We start from the raw sequence: 25423 nt of genomic DNA on the forward strand, positions 1-25423 counted from the left end.
GTGCTAAGATGGAGGAAGGGAACTAAGGTGGAGGATGGGGGCTAAGATCTAAGATGGAGGACGGGGACTAAGATGAAGGAAGGGCGCTAAGATGGAGGACGGGAGCTAAGATGGAGGACGGGGGCTAAGATGGAGGACAGGAGCTAAGATGGAGGACGGGGACTAAGATGAAGGAAGGGCGCTAAGATGGAGGACGGGAGCTAAGATGGAGGACGGGGGCTAAGATGGAGGAAAGCTCAGGGGCTAAGATGGAGGACGGGAGCTAAGATGGAGGACGGGCGCTAAGATGGAGGACGGGAGCTAAGATGGAGGAAAGCTCAGGGGCTAAGATGGAGGACGGGAGCTAAGATGGAGGACGGGGGCTAAGATGGAGGAAAGCTCAGGGGCTAAGATGGAGGACGGGAGCTAAGATGGAGGACGGGCGCTAAGATGGAGGACGGGAGCTAAGATGGAGGAAAGCTCAGGGGCTAAGATGGAGGACGGGAGCTAAGATGGAGGAAAGCTCAGGGGCTAAGATGGAGGACGAGCACGAAGATTAAAGCACCACCTTGGGTTGAAGGACTGACGTGCTGGTCCCACCTGGCTCTGGACAGAAATCTAGACCTGAAGGTGTGGTCCGCCCCAAAGAGCCGGTCCTCGGAGACCCTGGAAGGCACATCTGGCTTCAGATGGAGCAGGGGGGGGTCACCGGGCAGGTCCTGACCCGGAAGTGCAGTGTGCAGGCCCCGGGTCACCAGGCGGGCCCTGACCCGGAAGTGCAGTGTGCAGGCCCCGGGTCACCAGGCGGGTGTCAGCGGCAGAGGTGGCCCGCCTCCCGCGGAGGGGCTGGGCTCGCGGTCTGCACAGTGAAGGAATGAATGGACGAGCGACCGGATGGAAATGCCCGGGGAGGCAGACTCACCGCCCGGTGGATCTCGTCCTCCCTCTGCGGACTCCGCTCGGAGGCGCTACTGAAAGGCAAAAGGAAACAGGCGGCTCCACGCCTCCCTCGGCCGCGCCGAGCCACGGGGACTTATAGGTAAGGAGAATGGGTGCATGTCACCAAGGAGGGGATCCCATGCGCTCTGCCAAGTTGGACACCATCTAAGATGAGGTAAACCTCACAGCTGCCGCTGGTCACATCTGAAAAATGAATTCGTGACAACTGTTTTCATCCGGAAGCACGGCTTTCCTCAATTCGGCGCGCCATTTTATGCCAAGTCCCCATGGCACTGCCCAACAACCTTCCTTTTTCTCTGAAGACCCTCCGCGACCCCTTGCCCCAGCGATGCCTCGCGTCAGAGGCCCGTCTTATCCACATACTGGGAGCCCCTTTCCTCGACTGCAGAACAGCAACCCCCTTGCACCCCGGTCCCTCGCCGGCCATTCTGCTCCGTCCCCCAGCGATTCAAATTGAGCTCAAATCAATTAGCAACACATTTCTAACTCTGGGCCTTGGGAAAGTGAACTTTTCCTGGAGGAGAGAAGCTAAACCTGGAGAACAAATGGAAGCGTGGCAACCTGGCAAACTCATCTCTGCGGGCCATGCAGTGTTGGGGTTGTTTGTTTTTTAAAAAGGCAACATTGGGGAGAAGGGGGTCCCACCACAACAAATGGGGACAAGACTGGTTTATTTTTTCACTGGCGCTAACACACCACCACCGGACACACGGGCAGCTGACGGGACCTTTTCTCCACCAACACTGGAAAGGGGGGTAGCCCGTCTTGCCCAGCCCGAGAGAGGCATGTGGGTGCCAGGTCCATTCTCAGGCCCAGCACAGAGCAGTCCACATGGACTCTCCTGGCTGCCCCTCCCTTCCTCACTGCACAGAATTACCGCCCTCTCTAATGAACATGCCCAGGAGAATAAAACTTATTTTTCCAAAGTGGGGGGAAGGAAGAAAGGAAGGGAGGGAGGGAGGGAGGAAGGAAAAAAACAATGCCTATCTCCTGGGTCTGGCTGGAGCCAAAATCTGGAGACCATCAACCTGTCCGCCTCTAAGGGCTTGCTACCCATTGGAGCGTGCATGTGGTGTATGGCGTCTGCCTGTAGCTTTAGGATTTGCTGTGTTTCCTTTCGAGTCATTACTGAATTAAAAAAATCCATGAGAGATTGGATTTTTTTTTTTTAAGGACAAAAAGTCTACTGTGTGCCAAAGTTCTTCAAACCAAAATACTAACTGGGGTAAGGCATGTGAAAACACTTGGGGAATCAGGTTGTGTAAGAAGGGGGCTTATTACTAATTTAAACAAAAGCCAAAATGGAATGACCATTTTAGGACCAGGAGAGGGACATTCTCGGAAGCTGTGGGAGACAGGGCAAGGGTCAGGGCTCGGCAAACAATGGGGAAGGGAACCAGGGGCCTTTTCCCCAGCAAACACACAGGCCTCCCAGTTCCTGTCCTACTCAGTGGGCTCCTGGAACTAACATGGGACCCCAGGGGGCAGTGGGATGGGGAGATGACACCCCAGGCTTGCACTCCTCCTCCAGGCCACGCTCAGCCTGGTCCCTCAGCTGTGCTGGCCTCGGCCTGGCGCTGGCAGGCCTCCAGCTTCTGCCTGGGGCACCCTCCGTGACTTGCAACCTGATCCTGCCTTCCAGACTAGAAGTTCCTAGAGGGCAGGAACCCCGTCTGGTGTTGAGAGCTAAATTTAGCCAAGATACTCTTTCTCCCTTCTCTCCTTCCTTACAAAGAATTTAGTCTCTGTATTTATTTATCTCTTTGGAGATAAATGCACCTTCTCCTCTCTTTTGACAATAAAGACCTGGCTAAGGGGAATTGGTTTGTAACCTCTTAATAGTTCACAAGGATGCTGGGATTTCAAAAGTTCAGAGAAGGAAAAAGAAAAGAAAGGAATTCAGATTCCTGCCCCCTTTCCCCACCCCAGTGCTAGGACTGAGCAGGTGAAAGAACCGTGAAATGGAGAACATGGGCAGACCTTGAAGGAAATCTGTGTGTGTGTGTGGTGGGGGACCTAAATACAAAAATGTTTGTGTGCCATAGTTAATACCTTCTTTAGAACTATCCATCCATCTGGGTAAAGAAGAAGAGATAAGGAGAAATCAAATCATAGCAGGATAAGGGTGGGATAGGGATAAACAAATACAACTTCTGGAAGAAAAAGGGAAAGGGGCCAGGGGAACAATGGGACACAGATTCTCAGTCCCATGCAAGCAAAAAGTGGGCAGCTTGGCCCCAAGTGGAAGACACTGAGTTTTAAGAGAGTTTGATTCCCTGTAAAGAAATCCTGGGGGGTGGGTACTGGCAAACAAACCCACCTAATAAACAGATCAAAGCCCTCTGTTCCCCCCAAAGCACAGAATAGGATTGGTGTTAAGGCTATAACCCCCAAAGACCCAGGGCAGGATGAAACCTCAACCTGAGATATGACACAAGACCCCCCCAAAAAACAAACAAACAAACAAACATAGGCCTTTTTTCCTTTTGGGCTTCTTAATTTCATCTAGAGAATTCTAAGTGATCCTACTTCTTGTGAGTTGCTCAGCTCTCTGCTGACCTCTGGTGGGAGAGGAGGTCTCCTGGCCCAGAAAAGGTGTTAGAAACAGGGGTGGCCCACCTGCCCAGCTTCCCCAGCAACCCCCAAGAGCCAAAGGGACAGCTGCGGGGGGTGCTGTGGTCAGTGGCCTTGGCCATGGTTCAAGGCTACAAACTGGGAGGGGTGGAGAGGAAGAAGAGCAAGGAAGGCTTTAAAGAGGCCCAAGAACATTATGGACTTCAGGGAAGAATGTTGGAATAAAGTTTGTCAACTTAAAGGAAAGAACTGTAGTAGCAGGGTTGGGGGAAGCTTTTACCTGAAGTTAATGTTTTATTAGGTTTCTTTGACTTTTCAACTATCTAAGATGGGAGAGAAGGTATCTGAGAATGGTGGATGGAGGGTAACTTCCACAGGAAGGAATAAGTCACCATTACAGGACGCTGAAGGCCCTTCTCAAATAGATGTCATGATCTTACAGTTGCGGCAGAGAGGGGAGGGGAGTGGGATGGAAAGAAATGGCAAGGATGCCTGTTCTTTCTGGAACCAAGGACCTCTGCCCAGCCATCAGCTCCAACTTCCCCTGCACTGAAAAGCTGGCCTAAAGAAGGCAGAAGTGGCCTGCCCAAATGCAGGCTGGCCAGAGAGGAGGGGTGGGGGTCCCGTTCTTAGCCAGGGAAGACCCTTCTGAAAAGACTGCCCTCCTGCGCTGCTCATTTGCAGCACTGAGGAGTAGAGAGATACTGAGAACTAGCCCTGAATTTCAGAGACCCTGAAAACCCCAATGATGTTCTTGGAAATGAGCAAACAGTAAAGGATTCATCCTCAGCCAGTACCTTCTCTTTAAAAAAGCACTGATAACCACCCACAATCCTACTTCCTCCCCTCCCTGCATCTTCCCAGTTTGCATCAAATGCTATCTCCTCCAGGAAGGCTCCCTGGGTTTTCCTGCTCACCTTTCAGTTTCTTTTCTAGCCCTCCATTGGGGTGGAATTATTAATTATTTACAAAAGGACAAAAGATTGGTCTAAGAGTCCCTGCACAATGTCATTTTTGAAAGGATGCTTTCAACAAAGAGTGGGGACAGCCTACCTGTGCTAGATCAACTTTCCATAAGCAGATGAAAGTCTTAAAGTGAGAAGGATATATTTTTCAAGAGGAAAACTGGGGCCCAGAAGACAGCCATTTGCCCGAGGTCTCTGAACTGCGGAGCGTGGGCTGGCATCTGGAGGTCACTGACCGAGTGTTGTCCTGCTCAGGTTTACAGAGCCACTAGTCAAAGTGACGGGATTTGTCCCCAGAGATCAATTGCTCAACTGAAAACCCTTTCAAACTCTCCCAGGGCCTGGGCAGTTGGCTGTGTCCCGGGGAGAGGATTAGGGGAGGGGGATGCAGAGCGAGACTGAGGCGCCAGCAGGCTGAGTTCACAGCAAGGCTCTCAACAGTGAACACCGAGCGCCATCTGCCAGCCAACTCTGAGCAGCCTGGCTTATTTTATTGTTTTTACTTCCCAGCCCTAAATAGTTGGTGTTCTCATCTCTTTCCCTAAAAAAAATAAAAATAAATAAAAAATAAAAAAAGGATTTCCTGCTCAGAATCCCCCCCAAATAAGAATCTTTTTTTTTTTTTTTAATTTCAAGAGAGAAAAAAACAGGGAAAGCAAGAAAGAAATGAGAGAATTCCTTAGGGGGCTGGTTTCTGCTCCCCCATTTCTGTGCTGAGTGGACCTCCAGGGGGCGGGAGGCACAGCCCCTCTTCTCCACCGAAGGCAGACAGATTGATGGTCCTTTTCCAGAACCTGTGTCCTGGTAGAATGAAAGATAGGCTCCCAATGTTGAGCCCATCTTAGTACCTGAAGTCAGACCCTACCTCTGGGGAATGAAGGTTTTAGGGCCAAGAGAGAGAGGGAGGGAGAGAGAGAGGGGCCTGTGTACCTAAGAGTCAGGATAAGATGCCTGCATGTGTGCCTGCTGAGTGAGTAGGGGGCTCTGTCCAGAACACCCTTCCTCAAGCCTGTTCACCTGCTCACCTGGGCCATTACCTCTTTATGCAAAAAGCTGACCACAAACCCCACACATTTAAGTCCCTGCACTAACCATGGCAGAATTATCACAAAATGGAGCATTGTCAACAAGTTTAAGAACTGGCTTTTCTGGATGTCACTTGGCAAATTCTTGATTAGAGGGCTAGACTCAACCAGGTCCCAGGAATGAGAACTCCTAACATCTAAGCCAGTGCTCTCTTTCCACCATCCTAGACCCTCAGGAAAAGTTGGGGCTCCCCACCCCATCCCCCCACTGGGGCAACGTGGGAAGATAGCAAGGAATAATCACCATAAGCTCACCCCATGCCAAACAGCCCGGATATAAGTGATTTCCTAAGACCAGCCCAGAATGACTGGATCCCATCAGGAAAACTTCCAAAGGCTCCCATGTGGAAAGGGGAACCCTCTTTCAAGTGTCCATCTTAAAACCTGTCCTGGCCATTGGTGTGCAAAGCAAAAGTGACCCACTATGCTTCCCTTGTAGCTGCGAAAAGGGAAGAAATGAAGTCACATAAATGTTTAGTGGTGAACAGCTATTGGTTTTCTGACAACCCGCCTTTCAAAATCTTCCCCTAGCGTTTGCCATTTGTTTAGGGATTGGCCCGGAGCCTTCTGAACATTTCCTTGGAAGGATGCACTGGGTCCCAGACAAAATGTCGAAATCAACTCTCAGTAAACACCCCTCGGGGAATTTCGAGGATTCTGCAATAAGGAGTTATTGGTTGGAGGAAACTCTGCTTAGCTGAACTTGGAACATTTTGAAACATATTTCTAATTTCACACATCTAATACACAATCAAACTACCTGCCATAAAAAAACCAATAGTAAAAGCTAAAGTGTTTAAATTCATAATAGATGTCTGGAGTGTAGTAGGTTTCCCCCCTTAGATTTTGCAATTAACTTAAAGACCATAAATTCTAAATTCTCCAAAAAAAACTTTAAAAATAAATTAAATCTCTGATGAATCTGTAACAGCTGAAGGCTTTATGAAAAGACCAGATGGGGACAAAAAATGTAATGTTTTAGGCTCAAAATATAATGAAGAAGCAATCAAGTCTTCCTCCATAATGATTACTTGGGAGAGAGGCTGGGTAGGTGCACGTTGAGGGGTTAGACCAGTGGTTCTCAACCTTCTGGCCCTTTAAATACAGTTCCTCATGTTGTGACCCCAACCATAAAATTATTTTTGTTGCTACTTCATAACTGTAATTTTGCTACTGTTATGAATCATAATGTAAATATCTGATATGCAGGATGGTCTTAGGCGACCCCTGTGAAAGGGTCGTTCGACCGCCAAAGGGGTCGCAACCCACAGGTTGAGAACCGCTGGGTTAGACAATGTTTAAAAGTGAAATCATGACTTAGTCCAGTTATTCTAAGGTATTGGCTATAGTATCTGCCCTACAAATGGGGAAGTGTCCCCCAACCTATCAAAGACCAAGTGCAAGACTCCTGATCAGGAAATGTCCTTGGCATAACTGTGTTTTATTCCTGAAAGATCTAATGTTGCCTTTCTCAGTACAGTCACCAACAGGCAACCCTTCCACTTCCCCTCCCATCCCTCGCCTGCAAGGTAACTTCCTGCCTTGAGAAAGCCATTGCTCAGGGTTATGGTCACCTCCATGTAGTGGGCTGGCTCCCTATGGGCCTGAGACCAAGGCGACTCAGCTGATGGGGCCTACAACCGTGTTGCTGGTATGTACACATTGCCTCTGCAAGCCTCCATCGGTGTCTGTGGGACTCACACAGGGTGGGCCCCGCTGCCGGCTGACCTGTTCCCAGTCCTTACAACCTCGGCACCTTCCTCCATGACGCAGAGTGAATGAATTCAGCACACAGAGCGGGGACCCCAGCCTGCTACAGACCCCGCCCTCTGGAGCCCTAAAAGGTCAATGTGATCACCTAAGGCTTAAAATCTACTTCAGCCCTGCTGTGTCCTGACCCACGGATTAGCTACAGGGTTGTCTCAGTTATTCAGAGTCTTAGACCAATTCATTATTTGTTTCCCTAGGACCGTGGTCGGCAAACTGAGGCTCGCAAGCCACATGCAGCTCTTTGGCCCCTTGAATATGGCTCTTCCTAAGCCTTAGGAGTACCCTAATTAAGTTAATAACAATGTACCTACCTATATAGTTTAAGTTGAAAAAATTTGGCTCTCGAAAGAAATTTCAATCGTTGTACTGTTGATATTTGGCTCTGTTGACCAATGAGTTTGCCGACCACTGCCCTAGGATAATTTCCTTTAGTATCCTACTTTGGATCATCTGGGTCACCTTCTTTTCTGAGATTTCTGGAAATTACTTCTACCCAGGATCACCAACACTAGAAGAGTGGTTCTCAACCTTCTTAATGCTGCGACCCTTTAATACAGTTCCTCATGTTGTGGTGACCCCCAACCATAAAACTATTTTTGTTGCTACTTCATAACTGTAATTTTGCTACTGTTATGAATTGTAATGTAAATATCTGATACGCAGGATGTATTTTCATTGTTACAAATTGAACATAATTAAAGCATAGTGATTAATCACAAACACAATATGTAATTATATATGTGTTTTCCGATGGTCTTAGGCGACCCCTATGAAAGGGTCATTCGACCCCCAAAGGGGTCGTGACCCACAGGTTGAGAACTGCTGGACTAGAATAAAGGCTTCATGCTGGTTACTGTACTAACCTCAACAACCTTTCCTCTGAAGATGACTTTTCCTTTTTAAGGGGTTCGAAGTATGACATGTATGATTGCTACCTTTCCCAGAGTTCAATATTGATAATGTTAGGGCAGTAGTTGTCAACAGCAGATGATTTTGAGCTCTAGGGGATATTTGGCAATGATTAGAGAGAGTTTTGGTGATCACGCTGTGTGTGTATTTAGTGGGGGTAGGTTCCGTGTGTGCACACATGTGCATGCATGCATACACACATGCATGTGCGCATACATACACATGTGTGTGCACGCAGTGTGCCTGTGTGCCTGCATATGAACATGTGTGAATATTTTGCATGCTCGTGTGTGTATGTGAATATGGCTGCATGCACACATATGCATATTTGTGCTTGTGTCCATGTGTGTGTGCGCATGTGTGTATGTGTTCACATGTGTGCAGTGCGTGTGTGCATGCACTTTTTTGTGTGCTCATGTATATGTGCATGCAAATATGCATGCACGTTTGTGTATACATGTGTGTACTTGTGTGTGTCCATATGTGTGTTCATGTGTATGTGGGTAGATGTACATATTTGTGTGCCCATACATGTGCATGCACATGGATATGTGTGTATATGTGTCCATGTGTGTGAATGCATATGTGCATGCAGTGAGCACAGCCACATGTGTGTGCATATGTTGTGTGCTCATGTATATATGTGCATCTGAATATGTGTGCATTTTGTGTGTATGTGTGCATCTGTGTACACATCTATATATTTGTGTATCCATATGTGTGAGTGTGAGCATGCAGGCACGTGTATGTGCACACATATTGTGTGCTCATGTATGTGGGTGTATAAATATGTACACACATTTGTGTGTGTGCACTTGTATGTCTACATGTGTATATACGCACATATGCACACATATATGTGTGTTTGTGTCCATACATGTAAGTGTGTGTGTCCATGTGTCCATGTGGGTGTGTGCATATATCTCATGTGCGTGTGAATATGTGTGCACTTCTGTGTGTACTTGCATGTGTCCATATGAATGTGTATGTGTGTATATTTGTGTGTCCATGTATGTGTGTGTGCACGTGCACAGTGGGCATGGGCACATGTGTGCGCTATGTAGACATGTGTATGTGAATATGTGCGTGCATATTTGCATGTACTTGTGTTTGTGGTGTGCGTGCATGGGCATGTGTGCACATACTTGTGAGTGCATATGTGTGCACACATGGGCATGTGCACATGTGTATATATGCATATGTTTGTATTTCTGTGAGCACAGGTGTGCATATTTGTGTATGTGCTTGTGTGTATATGCATCTGAGTGTGAGTGCATGTGTGCACATGCGCATGTGTATATTTTGTGTGCTCATGTGTATATGTGCACGTGAATGTGTGTGCATGTGTGTCCATATGCATACATGTGTGTATTCACACATATCTGTCCATATCAGTGTGTATGTGTGCATGCACATGTGGGCATATGCGCGTGTATATGTGTGTTCATTTTTTGTGTGCTCGCATGTGCACGTGTGTCTGTGTGAGTGCATGTGCCTGTGCACATGTGTGTATGTGTGTGCATGTTTGTGTGCACAAGTGTGTATGTGCATATGTGCACGACTGTTTATATTTTGTGTGTGCATATATTTGTGTGCTCGTGTGTATATTTGTGTATGCATGCATGTGCACATATTTTGTGTGTGCACACACACGTGTGTTTGTGCATATATTGCACATTTGTGTGCACTCATGTGTGTGTGCATGTGTATGTATGTTTGTGTTGCATCTAGTGGGTGGAGGTCAGGGATGCTGCTAAATGCCCTATAGTGTACAGGATTGGCCCCATGATTAAATGTGGGGGAACCACTGTGGAGGACTTCTTTGTTAGAAGGAGGCCTTCCCAAATGCTACTAAATCTCAGCACAGAGCCAGCCAACAGGGAGAAATCACAGCTTAAAAAGAAAAGGCCGGGTCTGACTAAAGTTTGGGGGCTATAAAGCTTCAGTTTTGTCCTGAGGGTGAACGTGAAGTGGGACCCTCCCTGCCTTGCTGGCTCCTCCCCTCCATTCTCATTCCTACCATAGCTGTGACAGGTCTCCTCTACCTTATCCCACCTCACCATCTAGTGGCCACCTGCAATATCAACTCACAGTCACCATTTCCGGGCCCTTGGAGAGTCAGTCACTAAAAAAGTCACACCTGAGGGGGGCAGTGGGCGGGAGGACCCTGCAGGGGGGGTGTGATTTTATAAATAGGCTAAGTAAGCATCTTGTAGGCCGAAAGAAAGAACGGCTGCAAGGAATTAAGATGGACACTTTCTAAGATTTCAGAAGCCCACGAAGGCCCCAAAACTCAAGGTGCCAATGACAAATAAACTTTGACTTTGGGACCCCACAGAGCTTCTGCTTAGGTCCTTAGGACGCAGGAGTAGCTTCTATAAGCATAGGTAAGAAAATGGCACCCACTTAAGAGGATGTGTTCAGACGGTCAAGTAATGTAAGTACCTATATCTTCCTAAGTGATTCTGTCTATTTCTGACAGGTTGGTGGTTTTTGTTTGTTTGTTTTCAATTGGACCCATCAGCTACTTTTATAGCTAAAGAAGCTGAGGCCCAGGCATGTGGTCCCAGAGGTTGGGGTGCTGGCACGGACACCTGCTGAGAGCAGGCCCCTCATTTCGTTTCTTGTGGCAGAGCGCTGGCTAGCAGCCCTTCCTGGTCCTGGGCCACATCACAGGGTGTGACTTCAGTTTTTGTGCGTCAATCATCCTAAGCCTTAGTCCTTTCGGAAATCCCACAGCTGCAAACTTACCTGGATGCAGGTGCCCTGTTAAAAAAATCTTCACAGTCATTTGCACATCAGCAGGCAGTGTGATGAGAGGCAGGAGTGTTCAAATAGGACAGAGGAGAGAGGTGATGTGGTCTTTTGACTCAGGGGAGAAGCAAGAGCTGGACGATTTAACAGAGGCTCTCGCTGCCCAAGTTCATAGTTCCTTCTAAAAATCCACTCTCAGCATGACGCCCAACCTGTGAGAGCTTAACCGTGGGTACAAGACATTTCCTTCCCATTATCAACTCATTAAAGGAAGTTTAAGGTGCCGACTTTGTCCCACACACGAAATGTGTGTGACAACGTCGGAAATGCTGACTGACTCATCATAAATTCAGGATCAGATAACAATGGGTACCTTTTTACCTCTCTCCTCGCCCCAAATTGAATCATTAAGAAACATTTAGTGAAAGCTAATGTTTAACTTCTGTGGGCAGAACTCCATGAGTCGAAATGTTCACGAACTCTCTTGAGGTTTAACAAATTACTCTGCAATGCAATTTGGGATTTTCGCTCTAAGTGAGTAAAACGAGCCACCCTCCCTTAATTGTCACTGCTCTGTCACAGATCAGTTACCTAACATCCCTCCCTTATGCCAGCCCCCAGTAGCTGCCTGTGCAGAACAGCTCGGATCATCCTAACTGGATGATCGGAGCCCAGAGAACCCTGTCTCCACTGAGCGTAATGGTCAACCACACTTAAAAGTCCAACATTGCATTCTCGTGTAGTTCCCTACCTTCTTCTTGGCGGTCTCCTCCTCTTCCATTCGCAAGGGCTGGCCTTTTCCACCATGTGGCTGTCCGGAAGGAAACTGGAAACTAAAGACAATCTTTTTTTTTTTTTTTTTTTTTTTGCATGTGTAATAAGCATAGAACAATCTGCACTCAGGTCCCAGGGCTTGACCCCCACACTGACTTGATTTATAGACAGGGTCTAATACAGAGGTGGCGGGGAACCGGGTCCGGGTGACAAGTCAAAAAAATTCTCTCATCCTTTCTCGGCCACGCCACTCACCTGAGAGTGGCTTCACACAATCATCAATTTGGTAAGGTGTCATCTGTCTACTGCTTGGGCTCACCTTTGTTTACAAAAAGTGTCCAAAGAGTGTATCTGAAACTGAGGGGCAGAACAAGTGGGTACCTGGACTCTTCAAACTTAGAAGTGATCAGTCTCATGGGAATACAGAAAACAAAACAAAAACCTCACTGAGAGCAAAAGAGTTGAAAAGGAGAAGTAAATTTCTAAAAATGCTGGTTGCCATTCACTGGGCACTTCCCCGTGCAGGCCCTGGGTTGGGGACACCTCTCGAGGCTCCTCTCACTCTCTAAAGAGTAACTTTTCTCACTCTCTGGTAACTTCCCTTCTAGTCTCTGGCCTTCTTTTTAGAGGAATGAAGGGAAATGACATCTCCTCCCTGTCCAGAGGCTGGCAGGCCAGTGCAGCTGGGGCCTCTCGCTTGCCTTCCTCACTCTCCTGAAGGCCTCTCAGGGCCGGTGGACTGCATCCTCAGCAGGGCAGGCGCGGCCCATTCCTCTCACTCCCTGAAAAGACCAGCATCTCCTGCCCAGGGTGACCACAGGCCAGAATAGGGCTCCGATGGGATGAAGACCCTTTCCATCTAATTCAATGAAATCTGTTAAGGTGGGCGTTAGCAGGGCCAGTGTCTCAGAGTCCCTGTTACTGGAGGGCCGCCAGGGCTGGAGAGGGTCAATTAGACTGACTAAAGCAATTAGTTCTCTCCTGGACCACCTGTTTCCATTGATGGTGGGGACCCTGTTGTATAACTGACCCTGCCCTTTGTTTTGAAAAGTGCTACATCACCTGATAAATTTGATTTAAAATAGACAACTGTCAGGTTAATTTCACATTCCACTGGGACCCGGGAAAACCCCACTTGGCCCCTGGTGAAAGAAACCAAGAAGCACAGAGACCAATTTTCATTGGCTGTCACATGCTTCCTAAAAGTCACCTGATGCAAAGACATTTTAAGAGGCGTAATATTGCTGGGGGTGAGGGGTTTGTTTTATTTGGTGGGAAAATCAATTCTAAAAAGAAGAGGCATGGCCAGTGTGGAGAATTTCAAATCTAGTCAATTAGGTTATCTTCCTAAAAAGAAATTTATTTTCTTGCTTAGTACTGACCTTCCTGCATAAAAATCAAAGGTGATTTCTAAGATTATGCACTGACTCTCACTAAGCAGGAATTAGCCCTTACTAAGAGGAAGAAACACTTTTAAAAAATCACTCTGAAGGACTCTGAGCAACAGTTATTTTAATAGGGTCATTAGATCCAGGGCAGGCTTCTAAATAGTCTATTACACCAGAACACTAAAAATGTAAGGAAGATGCATAAAAACAACTGCATTTTAAAATTATTATTATTTTTAGTGGAAACCTTAGTCAGTAGGAAAGCTTTAGATCCTGAAGAAAACCACAGGGGGATTTTAAAGAGAGTCCAAAGAAAACCTGCATTTAAAAGAAAAAGGGGAAAAAAAAGCCCAACAAATGAGCTAAGACTGCAGTGTTGGCTGATGAGCTGAAGCAAATGGTGGGAACTGGATCTCACCATAGCAATGACAGGTGGCTCTGGAATGGGGGAGCTCCCGTTTCACATACACTCCACGGACATTTATAACCAGGAATCTGTCAGGCTTTGGCTGTAAATCAGAAAGCAGAAGACTGCTGGTCACCTGTCATCTGACAAGGGATTTTAAGAGCACACAGTACACTTGCAATCATGCTGTACATTTAATAATGCGATACAGCTACTGCCACGTTGTTGGATAAGCATGGATTCCTTCACTTACCTTGCAGTCCTTGAGCAAAAGTCCCTGACATTCAATCTCTGATTTGCCTATGAAATGGGGTCCTAGCGTGTTTTTATTGCCCAAGGCTGTTTCAAAGGACAAATGTGACTCCATGAAAGGCTTTTAAAAAAATACAATGAGAATGTGTTGTCATTATGCAGAATCATTGCTATTACTGGTTACTAAGAACTCCAGGGCCATTGTGTATCCTCTTCTGTGGGTCAGGAGGGGACACACAAAACAGCTTCATACCAGATTTCATGGTATATATGATGTGGATAAATTATAAAACCTAACCTACCTATATAGAAAAAACACACATTTTTGTTTGAGAGAAATCTAGGGAAAATTGGATTTTAAAACACAGGAATGAACTTCGGCCTTTGAGAAGCATGAACTACTATTGGGAGACAGAGGAGGGAAAATAATAAAAGTCCTTCTTAATTCTAACAGTGTTGTGGCCAGATAGGCCATATCCTCTCCATGGCACCAAACAGCTCAGTGGAGCATTTTGAATTCAGAAAAATGGGTGTATTGAGAAAAAAAAAAAAAAAGGCCTCCTACAAGATGGCTGCAATGCAGCACTGTTGCACCTGGTGGCTGGTACCATAAATAAATCATCAATTAATTGAGACTCACTGTATAAATAAAGCATCATGGCAGAATGGCCATTAGTACATAGAGCGTTTTGTCTGAACAATTTTAATAAATACAGCAGCTACTAAGAAATTCTAATATAGCAGCCCCTTCAATTCTTAAGACATGAGGAAATTTAGGTTCCAAAAAATGGTAAAGCCACCAAAATTATCCAAAAGGGCAACAGAAACATGGAAACAGTCTATTATTGGCTAGTGTCAAATAAAAAAAGCCTTCAACACTTTAGGTATTCTAGAATTCTAGTCATGTCATTGATTCTTTCTATCTACCTACTTACCTACACCTACCTACCTACCTTTTTCTCCTTTAAGGTTCCCTGAATACAGCAGAGGGAACATAGTCAATAATATGGTAATAACTTTGTATGGTGATAGATGGTTACTAGGTTTTTTGTGATGATCACTCTGTAAGTGTCGAATCACTATGTAGCACAGCTGGAATTAATATAGTATGTCAACTATAGTTTTTTTTAAATCCCTGTAATGTTAAGCTGTTCGGGCAATAAAAACACAGAGGGTACATATATACAAATGCACACACACATTTTTAAAGCCACAGATGAATCTGCGTGTCACAAATTCAGAGCCACATCAAAGGATGGTCATTTGTTCTGCATGTTCAGTGGCAGGAAGATGGATGCCTTGTTTTATGTGTTAGGAATAGAATGTCAGTAAAAGGCTTGTTCTAAATGTAAGGCCTCATTCTCCCTACTCTTCCCCTCCCCGGTGAGTAACTTAGACCCAGATGGAGTACCTCTCTTGGCACTTGGGCAAAATGAAACCTGGTCAGAAACCATAAGCCTGGCTCTCTGATTTAGGGTCATGCTACCTGTGGCTGAGGTTGGTCTGCTGGGCCACCACCCCGGAAGCAGAGCCAGGATGCTGGCAAATTTCCTGTGATTAAGGTTAACATGCCCCCCGCCCCCCATACAAAACAAGGGAACTTCTAATATTCTTAAGACTCTGCTTCAGACATAGACCATTTGCTACTGGGTTGATGTTTGTATCATCTATGGTATAAGCCTCCAGTGCTGATTTGAGTGGACTGTGCTCCTGGCTCTGCACCCTCCCTCCCCCGCTCAAATAGACAATTCACAAATGAGGCAACTGAGGCCCCAGAAGGCAAGGGACACTGCCCGCTAGGGGCCAAGTGCACACTGTAACTGACTCTCCTGTCTTTACCCAATTGTGTCTCCCTTCCCCATCATGGGTTTGCTCCCCAGAGCGATGCTTGGAATATTGAAATGGGACTGTTGTGGCAAAACCAGTTGTTTGCAGGAAAACAGTGCATTGTCATTGGAGGCTCAGTGGCTTTGGTGCAGTGGAACATCAGAAATTTAAGCTCCCTCTCCTCTATGTTCTTGGGGAAATGATGATGTCATTATCTCTATGGGTGGGCATCAATGACCATCACATTTAACACTGTGATTTGTGAGAGATGCACATCACAACAGCATACAGCCATGTCCATAATGTCATTAATTAAAACCAGGACACATTATAAAATACTTAACAACATTTAGCAAAGCCTGAGAAATGGTGATCGTTAAATCCCTTGAAAGGTCTTAGAGAATAAAATAAAGAAATTCACTTTGGAATTTTCATTTAAGCCACACATTCAGACCATTGCTAATTACTGCTGTGATTAACTGTGGCACAAAGAGTCAACGCTCCAGGTTTGAGCTAAAGGAGTCTTGAGGAGGCAAAGGGGGTGGAGACTGGGAGGGGCCAGGAAGGACTTGAAGATAAGGGAGGGGTCTTATTGTGGTGGGAGGTGTGGGGCCCCCACCCCAAAGCAAAGGGGGCACGCAGGCAGAGGGCCCCGAAAGGTACCCTTCTAATATGATTATGAACACAAGACCTTTTTAATTTTTTTTCATCACCAGCCCACTTGCAGAGGATCTTACCTTTGAGCCTCTGTGCCCCCAGCTAAAGCTGCCTGAAAAGATTCACATGCAGACATTTACAGATTTCACAAGTCATAGTCAATGTTATCACATTTTGTCCACACACTTAAGATACACTCGGAGCATTTTAAAAAATGATTTATTTTAATTGCATTTTAAACACGACTGCAGTCCACTCCCAACGCACCCCTCTTTTAATTAAGCCCCTCCTACTGCATGAGTGTGAAAGTGTAAATGCTTGGCTTACCTCGGGCTCGTCCGCAGGGGGGGGGGGGGGGGGAATTATTTCATGTTTTTAAAAGAGCCACGCCCCCGCCCCTCGGAACCAACCCCGTGTGGTTTGGATCCAGACTTGCCTAGAGCAGGTTGGTGTGCTTTCCCCGCCCCCACCCGACCCTCCCCCCACCAGGTGAGCCGAGTGTGTGCAGAATACCGAATTTACGTGTGCAGCCCCTGACGCCCCAGATACCTGAGTGTCTGGTTTTCAACCGTAAAGGCGGGAGGGTTTGGCGAACGAATGAGAAGAGAGGAAACGCTTAGCGCAAAGGGAAAAAAGAGAGAAAGACATATAGAAAAAAAGGTTATGGAGGCCATCAGGAGGCGGCCCCCTTCCCCTGCGCGAGGTGCCCAACACATTACCCAAGATGTCCCACAGCCTTCTCTCTGCATGTTCCGTGCCGCCCGCTGCAGAGTGCCAGCTCACAGGTACCACCAGAGAGTGCGAACGCGGAAAGTTTCTGCCCGCGCCATGGCGCACAACACAAGACAGCCCATTCCCCGTACAAGTACACAGTCGGCGGGTGATTTGGGGGTGCCAGGGATGGGAACTGGGGAACACTGGAGCGCAGATCATGCACAGGCGGACACAATATGGACACCAACACACACCAACGACAAGCTGTCTGAGTCCAAGCAGCCGTGCCAGGCGAGGCGGGGCGCGCCTTTCCCAACGACCCCATCCCACCACGGCCACAAACAGCTTAGCCGGGGAACCCCCGAGGCCCCTCCCCGGCAGTTCCTGGCTCACCTGAGGACCCCGCCTTTCTTGCCGTCCCCCACCCCAGGATTTGGGGTCGTCCTACGGTCGCTGGCCCTACCGCCGCTGGTTTGTCCAGCTGGAAACGACCCCCAGTGTTGTACACCACCTCTTTTCTCCCTGGAGGGCATATACTCCGGCCACCCCAGCCCACCCGAGACCTCCCCCCGCCCCCCACTCCCGGGGCAAAGTTAGGGCCCTCACTGGAACTTCCTAGCAGGCTCTTCTGGCCTTTGCCCAGCCACCCTCCTCCCGCCGCTAGGCCCTGCGCCCACGGGCAACCCTTCCACCCTTTCCCGGGTCCCGGGCGGCCCTGCTCCCCACGGGCAGAGTCCGCCGCATTACCTAGAAGCAGCAGGCGGTGCGTACACGTGTAACCCATCTTCTCCTCCTGTAGCTGCCTGTCGATGAGCTGGCTGCGCTTCCTCTGCTCGCGCATCTGGAAGCGCTGCTCCTGGGTTTCCAGGCACATCGGTCTGCAAGTCTCCACCATAGGAATCGTCGTGACCTTGGGACTGTGCGGGACTCTGAACTCGTCGTTCTCAGGTTGGCCGAAGCAGCTCTGGAAGGCCCGATCGAAGAAGTTGCGGAACAAGTTACACTTCGGCTTTGGTCTGGGGTGATTTCGCTTCTGCTGACAGCAGACGAAGCATCCGAAGGCCCTCTCGTCGGACTCATCGCTGCTGCTGGCCGATCCTCCGTCGTCGCGGTCGTCGCGGCCGCGCTCGGACCCGGCCCGCCAGGCATACGAGCGAGCAGGCTGCGGAGTAGGCGGATCGGCAGCCTGGATCTCGGGGCTGGGGGGTCTAAGGAAACGGGGGTTGGGGCGGGCTCCGCTGGCTGGGCCTGGGGCTGGGGCTGGGACTGGGGCTGGGGCTGGGGCTGGGGCTGGGGCTGCCCAGGCAGCAGACACGGCTCGAGCTGCTTGGGCGGCTCGGGCGGCTCGGGCCGCACGGGCAGCTGGAGCGTTTGGACCATAACAGGAGGCTGGGACTGCCCAGGCAGCTGCAGCGTAAGGGACTGGCCGGGGGGCAGGAGTGGCCCGGGAGGCGCTTGCGGACCGGGCGGCGAGACCCGGCCTGGCGGCGAGAGCGGGCCGGGTAGCAGAAGCTGCTCGGGCGGCGGGAGCGGCCGGGGCGGCTGGAGTGGCCGGGGCAGCGGGCGCTGCTGTGGCTTCTGGAGCTGCTGTGGCTTCTGGAGCTGTTGGGGCTTCCGGAGCTGCTGGGGCAGCTGAGGCAGCGGCGGCTGCCCCGGCGTCTGGAGCTTCGGGGGCGGCAGCAGGGGCCCCGGCGGCAGGAGCTCGGTCTCCGTCTCCGTCTCCGTCTCCGTCTCCGTCTCCGTCTCGGTCTCGGTCTCCGTCTCCGAGAGGAGGGAGTTTGTCTCCCTCTGCGGCTGTGGCTGCGGCTGCGGCTGCAGCGGCTGAGCTTCCTTCCATCTCGGCTGCTTCGCCTTCAACTGGGGGTCTCTCTCCCTCTGCTGGCTCTCTCTTAACTGGGGCTCCGGAGACCTCGATGGGCGGGCTGTCAGGCGCGATTGGGGGGCTGTCCATGTTGACGGGAGCGTCGTCGACCCCAGCGGGGGCGCTACCAATCTCGAGCTGGGGTCCGGAGACCTCCATCGGGGGGCTGTCGCCCACGAAGTGTGGAGGAGCTCTGACAGCCTCTCCGGATGTGCTGACGCTGGCTCCTGGGTCCCAGAGGGGGGGCTCGTTCGCGGCGGGAGCGAGGAGGATCGCACGCGGCTCCGCGACTGCCGCGAAGTGGCCGCCGCCACCGTCGTGGATTTGTAGGGTAGCTCGGGGGAGCCCAGGGGGTGGGCTGTCGTCCCCCAAGGCTGCTCCATCAAACGCAAATGGCATCGCCTCCTCAGGGGGAGGGCTGCAGTTTCCTCCGCAGCCTGCGTAGGCAGGTCTGCGGACTTGGGGCTCCTCTGAGGGGGCGCTAAAGACCCCCACGGCCGGGCCTCCTGGCGCGAGCGCGGAGATCTGCAGGAGAGGCTGGCTGCACGCTCCCTGGGCAGGCTGCTCGCTCTCGAAGGGCATGGCCTCTTCGGGCGGAGGGCTGTAGCTGCCCAGGTCTGGTCTGGCCTCCCTGCGGGCTCTGGGCTGCACCAGCACTGGGCTAAGGGCCCCCCTGGCGTTTCCAGGCTGCTCCAGGGCCGGCCAGAAGCCTCCCACGCTGGGCTGCTTGACCTCGAAGGGCATGGCCTCCTCTGGAGGTGGGCTGTAGCCTCCATGGGCTCCGGCTTCCTGGACTGCCTCACTCTGGACGTTGGGTCTGGAGGCCTCTGGAGGTCCACAGGCCTCGCCTTCAGTCTCGATGGGGATGGGCTCCCTGGGAGGCGATTGGGCCTCCATTTCTTCGGCTGCGCCAGGCCCAGCACTGGGGGCAGCTGCCCCTGAGGCCTCCAGAGATGGTTGCTCGGGCTGTTCCTCGGGCTCAAGGGGGATATCGCGTTGTCCTGACATATTATTGCCGTAGAGGCAGTTGCGCATGCCCATAACACGGTGACGGCCTCTTAAAATAAATTTGGGGCCCCGTACGACGGAGCACCCAACCAAACTAGGGTGAAAAAAATATTTCCAAAATAAAAAAAATCAAATTACCAGCCAGACAGTTCTTCAACCTCACTTTCCAACCCCTGCTGGTGCCGGGGTTCAGGCCCTCATATCCTAGACTATGGTAGAAGCAACTCTATGGTTGCTGGTGGAGTCTTAGCTCCTTCCTGGCCTCTTTTCATGTCCTCAGGCTGCCCCTGCCCCCCTCCTGACCTGCCCTGGTCCCCCTCCTCAGTCTCTGTCTCTGTCTCTCTGCATTCTGCAGGCCAGCCCCGCCTGTTGGGATCTGAGGAGCGTGTCGATTCGGTCCGAAAGTCGCACGTAGTGCTCTCTCTCCGCCACCAGAGGACGCCGGCCGGAGCCCGGGCGGCTGCAGGAGCCGGCTTCTGTCGCCGGGAGCCCCGGCCTGGGGTAAGGGGGCGACGGGCGCAGGCCTCGCAGGGATGGTTTGGTTCTTCTACTCCTCTCCCCGACTGATTTGGAGTCTATCTCCTCTCTGCTCCCCTGGCCAGAGAGAGAGCTCTCCTGCGTGTGGGACACGTGACGCAAGACGTGGGCCCGGGATGCTGGAGCGCAGGAACTGAAACCCTCCCTCCCAGGCGCCGCTGACGCTCCTTGGAGGGAGGGGGGAACTGCATGAAGGTTTCGTAACCCCAAAATACTCCTGAGCCCAAGAGTTGCAGCCCCCAGCTCAGAGCAGCCTTCCATCCTGGGCCCCAAATCCGGCGCACAAGGCTTTAGGACGGGGGCAAGTGCGCGCGCGAGGATGCGACAGGTGGTCGTGAGCCCACCGATGGAGAGGACAGGAGGCGAGGGGCGAGGGGATGCTGAGTTTGTGCACACAATTTGTTTTTAAAATGTCTTGGGGCACTTTCCATCGCCGCTGCAGCTTTCGTTTGCCGACTTGCCGAGGCTGGCTCATGTAAATCACTGACATGTCCCCCATCCCCACTGCGCTCCGAGTGTCTCCGCAGGCGCTGAGGGTCGCGCGGGCCGGGTTGTCCCGCGTTTATGTGGACAAATGATTCAGGGAATAAGAGGGTCTCGGGTATGAACCACGGAGACCCTCTCCAGCGGTCGCCCCAACCGGTGGTCCGCAGACCACTGGTGGCCCGCAGACCACTGGTGGCCCGCGAGGTCCGAAAGGTTGGCGACCGCTGGTTTCAGGAAACCTTCAGAGCAGTGGTCGCCAACCGGTGGTCCGTGAGGTCCGAAAGGTTGGCGACCGCTGCAAGCGGTAACTGCGGCGGCACGGCTGGGAGGGGGGCGGGGGCGGCGGGGATGCGGGATGAGCATGAGGACCCCACAGAGTGCAGGCCTCAGACTTCTGGGGTCCTACTGTTCTGGGGAAGGGTTAAAGGGGATTTCAGTTGGGATTTATGGCTGATTTAGGGTGCTTTCAGAGACTGGTCAACCCTGTGCGCACTGAGCCCAAAGGCACACATCATGCCGCGCCAAGCCGAGCCCTGCTGTGCAGACTAACAGCGGCCGCGATGTGGTACTTCCTGCCTCGGGCGCCGCCGCAGCATCACAGCTCCCTCCCCTGGCTCCCCTCCAGCCCCCTTCCAGCCCCTCTCCCGTCCCCTTTCCAACCCCTCTCCTCTTGCTATGGGGATCTGCCGGTAGCCGCTTTATTTCCCAACTGCTAGAGCCCGCAGAGGCGGCAATAAGCCTGGTCATAAACCCCGCGGCGGCGGACTGCGCTCGCGTCTCGGTGGCGCGCGGTGGGCTCCGAGCCGGAGGGATAAAGACGCACACCACCTGGGTGGGCTCCGCGCATGTGTACTGCCCGGGCTCCGGGGTCTACCGTCAGATTAGAACCAGGGGGGAAAAATGCTGCTTGCGGATCACGTAAAATCCGGGACACGGGCATCAGGTCTGTGTTGCCAGCGGGTGACACGGGCTTGCGAGTCACCTGTAGGTGGCCAGGGGACATGTGGATCACATGTGGAGCGGATGGAATGAGAGTAGCACAGGGTGCGCTGCGGCGAGGGAGGCGCGCCGCCTGGATCTCTGTATCGACGCGCCGCGGGCGGGCGAACCACTCACAATTCAATCTCATTGCATCGAACGCTTCCCTTTCAGAGTGAGAAGACCCCCGCCACAGCGCGCATCGCCCCCTCGTCTGCCGTCCGGCGGGGCCGCGCTGCGCCGAGGAACACAGACAGAGCCCAACCCTGGGTAACGTTTGGGTCCCCCGACAGAGGTATCATCTCGGCTCAGGGGGTCTACACACTTCCAGATGCCAACACTGAACTTTGGTCCAAACCTCGGCCAACTACACCCACGCGCAATGGCTCAACCACTTGAACACTCACTCAAGGTGCCAACTGGGTCCCAACAGTCAACTCGCTCCCCTTCGACCCCCAGCGCTGGGTCAGCCATTGGGCTGGGGTCACGCCAATCAAGGCTGCCTGGCGAATGAGCAGGGGGCTTCGAACCGGAAACCGGATATGAGTGGGAGGTCCCTTAGGGGGCGCCGAGTTGGAACGCCCTAAGAGGTTGTGCTGCTGGGGTGCTTGGAAGCGGTTGGTATGGCGGTCAGGCCTGCGACGCCACGAGGTCAGCCGGCACCGCGGGTCATTCTTCCCGACTCCACAACTCACCAGGCTGGGAGGGGAGGTCGGGCTCACAGGGGCCAAGCCTCGGGCTCACTAAGAGCGGTGGGCAAACACCCAACACGGGACGGGCGGGGGCGAGGATTCCCAGGGCCTGGCGGTAGACGGCCAGGACCCCGAGGACAGAGAGCTGCCCGCCCCGTGCACACGAGCAGCCCCGATGGATAAGGAGTTGGGGAGACGGGGATGCTGAGCTCTGCCGAAGAGCAAGGTTAGTAGATGCTGGGGTTGGAGCGCCAGGGAGGCCGCGCGATGGGGCCCCCAAAGGATGATTGCACTCCCGAGGCCTCGCTCTCGCCCAGACCACTGTTCACCAAGGAACGGGGACAGGGTCCCTTTGTTCGACGCGCTCATGGGCCCGCGGGACCCCTTTGTTCCTCGCTCTTTCTGGTACCTTGGTTCTTTAGCAGGACCCATGCTTGTGCAGCGGGTCCAGGCATCTCCAGCCTGTGGAGAGCACATGTTTTGAGGGGATAAAGATTGGGCCAGATCTCCATTCTAAAGGGTAAACAACACAGACAGGAAAGAAAAGATCTCCAACTGGGGGGACCTTGGAAGTCTTGATGAAGATAATGGCATTTCAGATGAGCTCCCCAGGAGGGACAGAGGGCTTGCTGTATGCATAGGCGGTGGGGGATGGGAGGTGTTGGCTGGCGCTCAACAAAGATGGCTGGGAACAAGGGGCAGGGCTGGGTGGAGAGGGCAGCCCACCCTGTGGGGTCTTGGAGGAGCAGTTGGAAAAAGTTCGATGGGTCTCCAGGATATCATGACGCATCAGAGCAAGCAATTTTGAGGCTCTTTTGGTAGGAAATGGAAGTGCTGATGTTTTTTTGTCCGAGTGCGGATTTGAGGCTAGTTTTAGGAAGGGCGGAGGCAACGTGGAGGATGGTCTGGAGGAAGAGGACATGGGGGGCTTGTGTCTGGTCGTGACCTTTAAAGGAGGGAGGCCCACAACTTGTGGAGGAAGCAGCAAGGCTGAAGGAAGGGACTTGAGAGAGCCCAAAGGACCCGCTAGAATGGCACGAGAGGTGGCGGGGCCAACGTTTGGCACCTGGATGATGATGGGACAGGAGTGGGGAAGGGAAGTCAGGGAGGAGCTGGGGGGGAGATGCCAAAATGGCGGAGCTGACTTGGTTTTAGACAGCAGAGGCGAAGGAAGGATGGGCAAGTGGGTGGAGATTTTTACAGCCTGTTGTGGAGGATGGGTCTGAAGTTTAGAAGAAAGGTAAAGACCCCAAATTCAAAGTGACAGTCATCCCTGTTAGGACATGAAGTCACAGATCAGATGGTAATACCCTCCAGGGGAGAGAGACATTTGGTGACAGAATCGCAAACGCTTTCAGTACTGGAGAGGGCACAGCAAGAGGCTAGGAGGGGACTGGGGGCCTACATCAGAGGGCAGAGGAGGAATTGGTCAGCTCAGCTAATCTAGACAGAGTTTTCTTAGCCTCTGTGTTGTTGACATTTGGTGCCGGGCACTTTGTTGTGAGACAACCCTGTGCACTGTAGGATGCTTAGCATCCCTAGCCTCTACCTACTAGATGCCAGTAGCATCCCCTTAGTCACAACAACAAAAAATGTCTAGACTTTGCCAAATGTCCTCTGGAGGGCAAAACTGCCCCCCACCCACCCCACCCCCACCCCTGGTTGAAACTACAGCTATAGGCTGAGAAACAACCCTTAGCCTTGAGTAGAAATCACCCTAATTTAAAGGTAAATTAGGACTAAAGAAAAAAGTCCAGTATTGAATTCTGATGTGTCTTTTTGCCCATTTTGACTTTTCTGTAGTGACTCCAGACTCTGAAACCCCCAATTTCTTGGGTGAGTGGGGCTCAGAGTTGAAACTCCACTGCAGATCAGAAGTGTGGCCGGATGTTTAAGGTGCTGACTCAAAAGGCAGCTGGGAGCCTGGCCACAGGGACCGGAGGAAGCTGGTTTGGTAAGAGCTGGGGGCGGTCAGCTGGTGGCTTGACTGGGGCTGCTCTGATTGATGGGACTACCTGTGAGTTTTTAGGATCTGCCACTGTGATTTTATCCAAGTCTGGATGGTTTTCTATCAAGGAAAGAGGTAAATATTTCATAGGGATGAGGAGGAGGAGAAGTCAGTTCACGTAGCTCAGGAGCTGGCCGGCAAGACAGGCTGGTTAGAGTTCCTGAAAGCTGGCTGAGCTGGGGTGAAGGACCAAAGCTGCGTGCCAGGGTCTGGGCCCTGTCCCTTCAGGGAGGGTATGACTTGGAAGGCTACAGGGAGTGCTGTGTCCATCAGAGGAGGGAAAGGATTGGCTGTCAAAATCCAGGTGAGGGTTTCCTGAGTTCCAGCTACTGAAGGAGAATGGGAGACACCACCATCTCTCAGTTAAACTCCTCGAATGGCTCAGGTGCCATAGGTAGCAACTGGCTGACTTTTTGTAAATAACTAACCCAGATGCAAAGAACTGCACCACTACCACCTGCAAGGATATGGCCCCTTCCTTGGTGGTCCCAGGGGGCACCCTGGGCTTCCCAAACTCAGTGTTACCACTACACTGACACCTCCACGCCAGCACGTGTAATCAGCAAACAGCTGTTAACATACATTTGGGGATTCTTAGTGCCAAATGCACGAGGCACATCCAAATTTTAAGGACCTGCCAATTTTCTGTCTTAGTTCATCCCTGTATCCAAGCAAGCCAAAGCAAAGTAGTGGAAGAGGGTCCTTTGCCAGGGAGTGGAGGTGGGCAAGAGGGAAGGGAGCAGAAGCCAGGAAAAGCATGTTTTGGGTGGTGGCATTTCCTCCTAACTGTGGCATTGCGGGGGGGGGGGGGGGGAGGCACTGCAGAAAAGCTCTGCAGC

The 25423-nt window shown here is 51.5% G+C and overlaps 2 protein-coding genes across 3 annotated transcripts in view; both read right to left on the minus strand.

Annotated features, from left to right (window-relative positions):
• GNAS (GNAS complex locus) overlaps window positions 1-19916 on the minus strand; it is a 46860-nt gene extending 26944 nt beyond the window's left edge. Inside the window, exons 1-3 of one of the 2 annotated variants that reach the window (XM_070419687.1) lie at window positions 18442-19916; window positions 17762-18252; window positions 17408-17536 (exon numbers count right to left, since the gene is read on the minus strand). In XM_070419687.1, the coding sequence (XP_070275788.1) occupies window positions 17408-17536; window positions 17762-18252; window positions 18442-19916 (2095 nt within the window). The remainder of the gene's footprint in view (window positions 1-17407; window positions 17537-17761; window positions 18253-18441) is intronic. The other variant, XM_070419688.1, reaches the window with a different exon arrangement.
• Window positions 1-25423, minus strand: part of LOC139013592 (neuroendocrine secretory protein 55-like) — a 47899-nt gene that overhangs the window by 14854 nt on the left and 7622 nt on the right. The gene's annotated exons all lie outside the window — the stretch shown is intronic.

The sequence above is a fragment of the Myotis yumanensis genome, unplaced genomic scaffold (genome assembly GCF_028538775.1).
Source record: "Myotis yumanensis isolate MYYU_CA2020_CCGP unplaced genomic scaffold, mMyoYum1.0.hap1 SCAF_7, whole genome shotgun sequence".
In the NCBI taxonomy this organism is placed as follows: Eukaryota; Metazoa; Chordata; class Mammalia; order Chiroptera; family Vespertilionidae; genus Myotis; species Myotis yumanensis.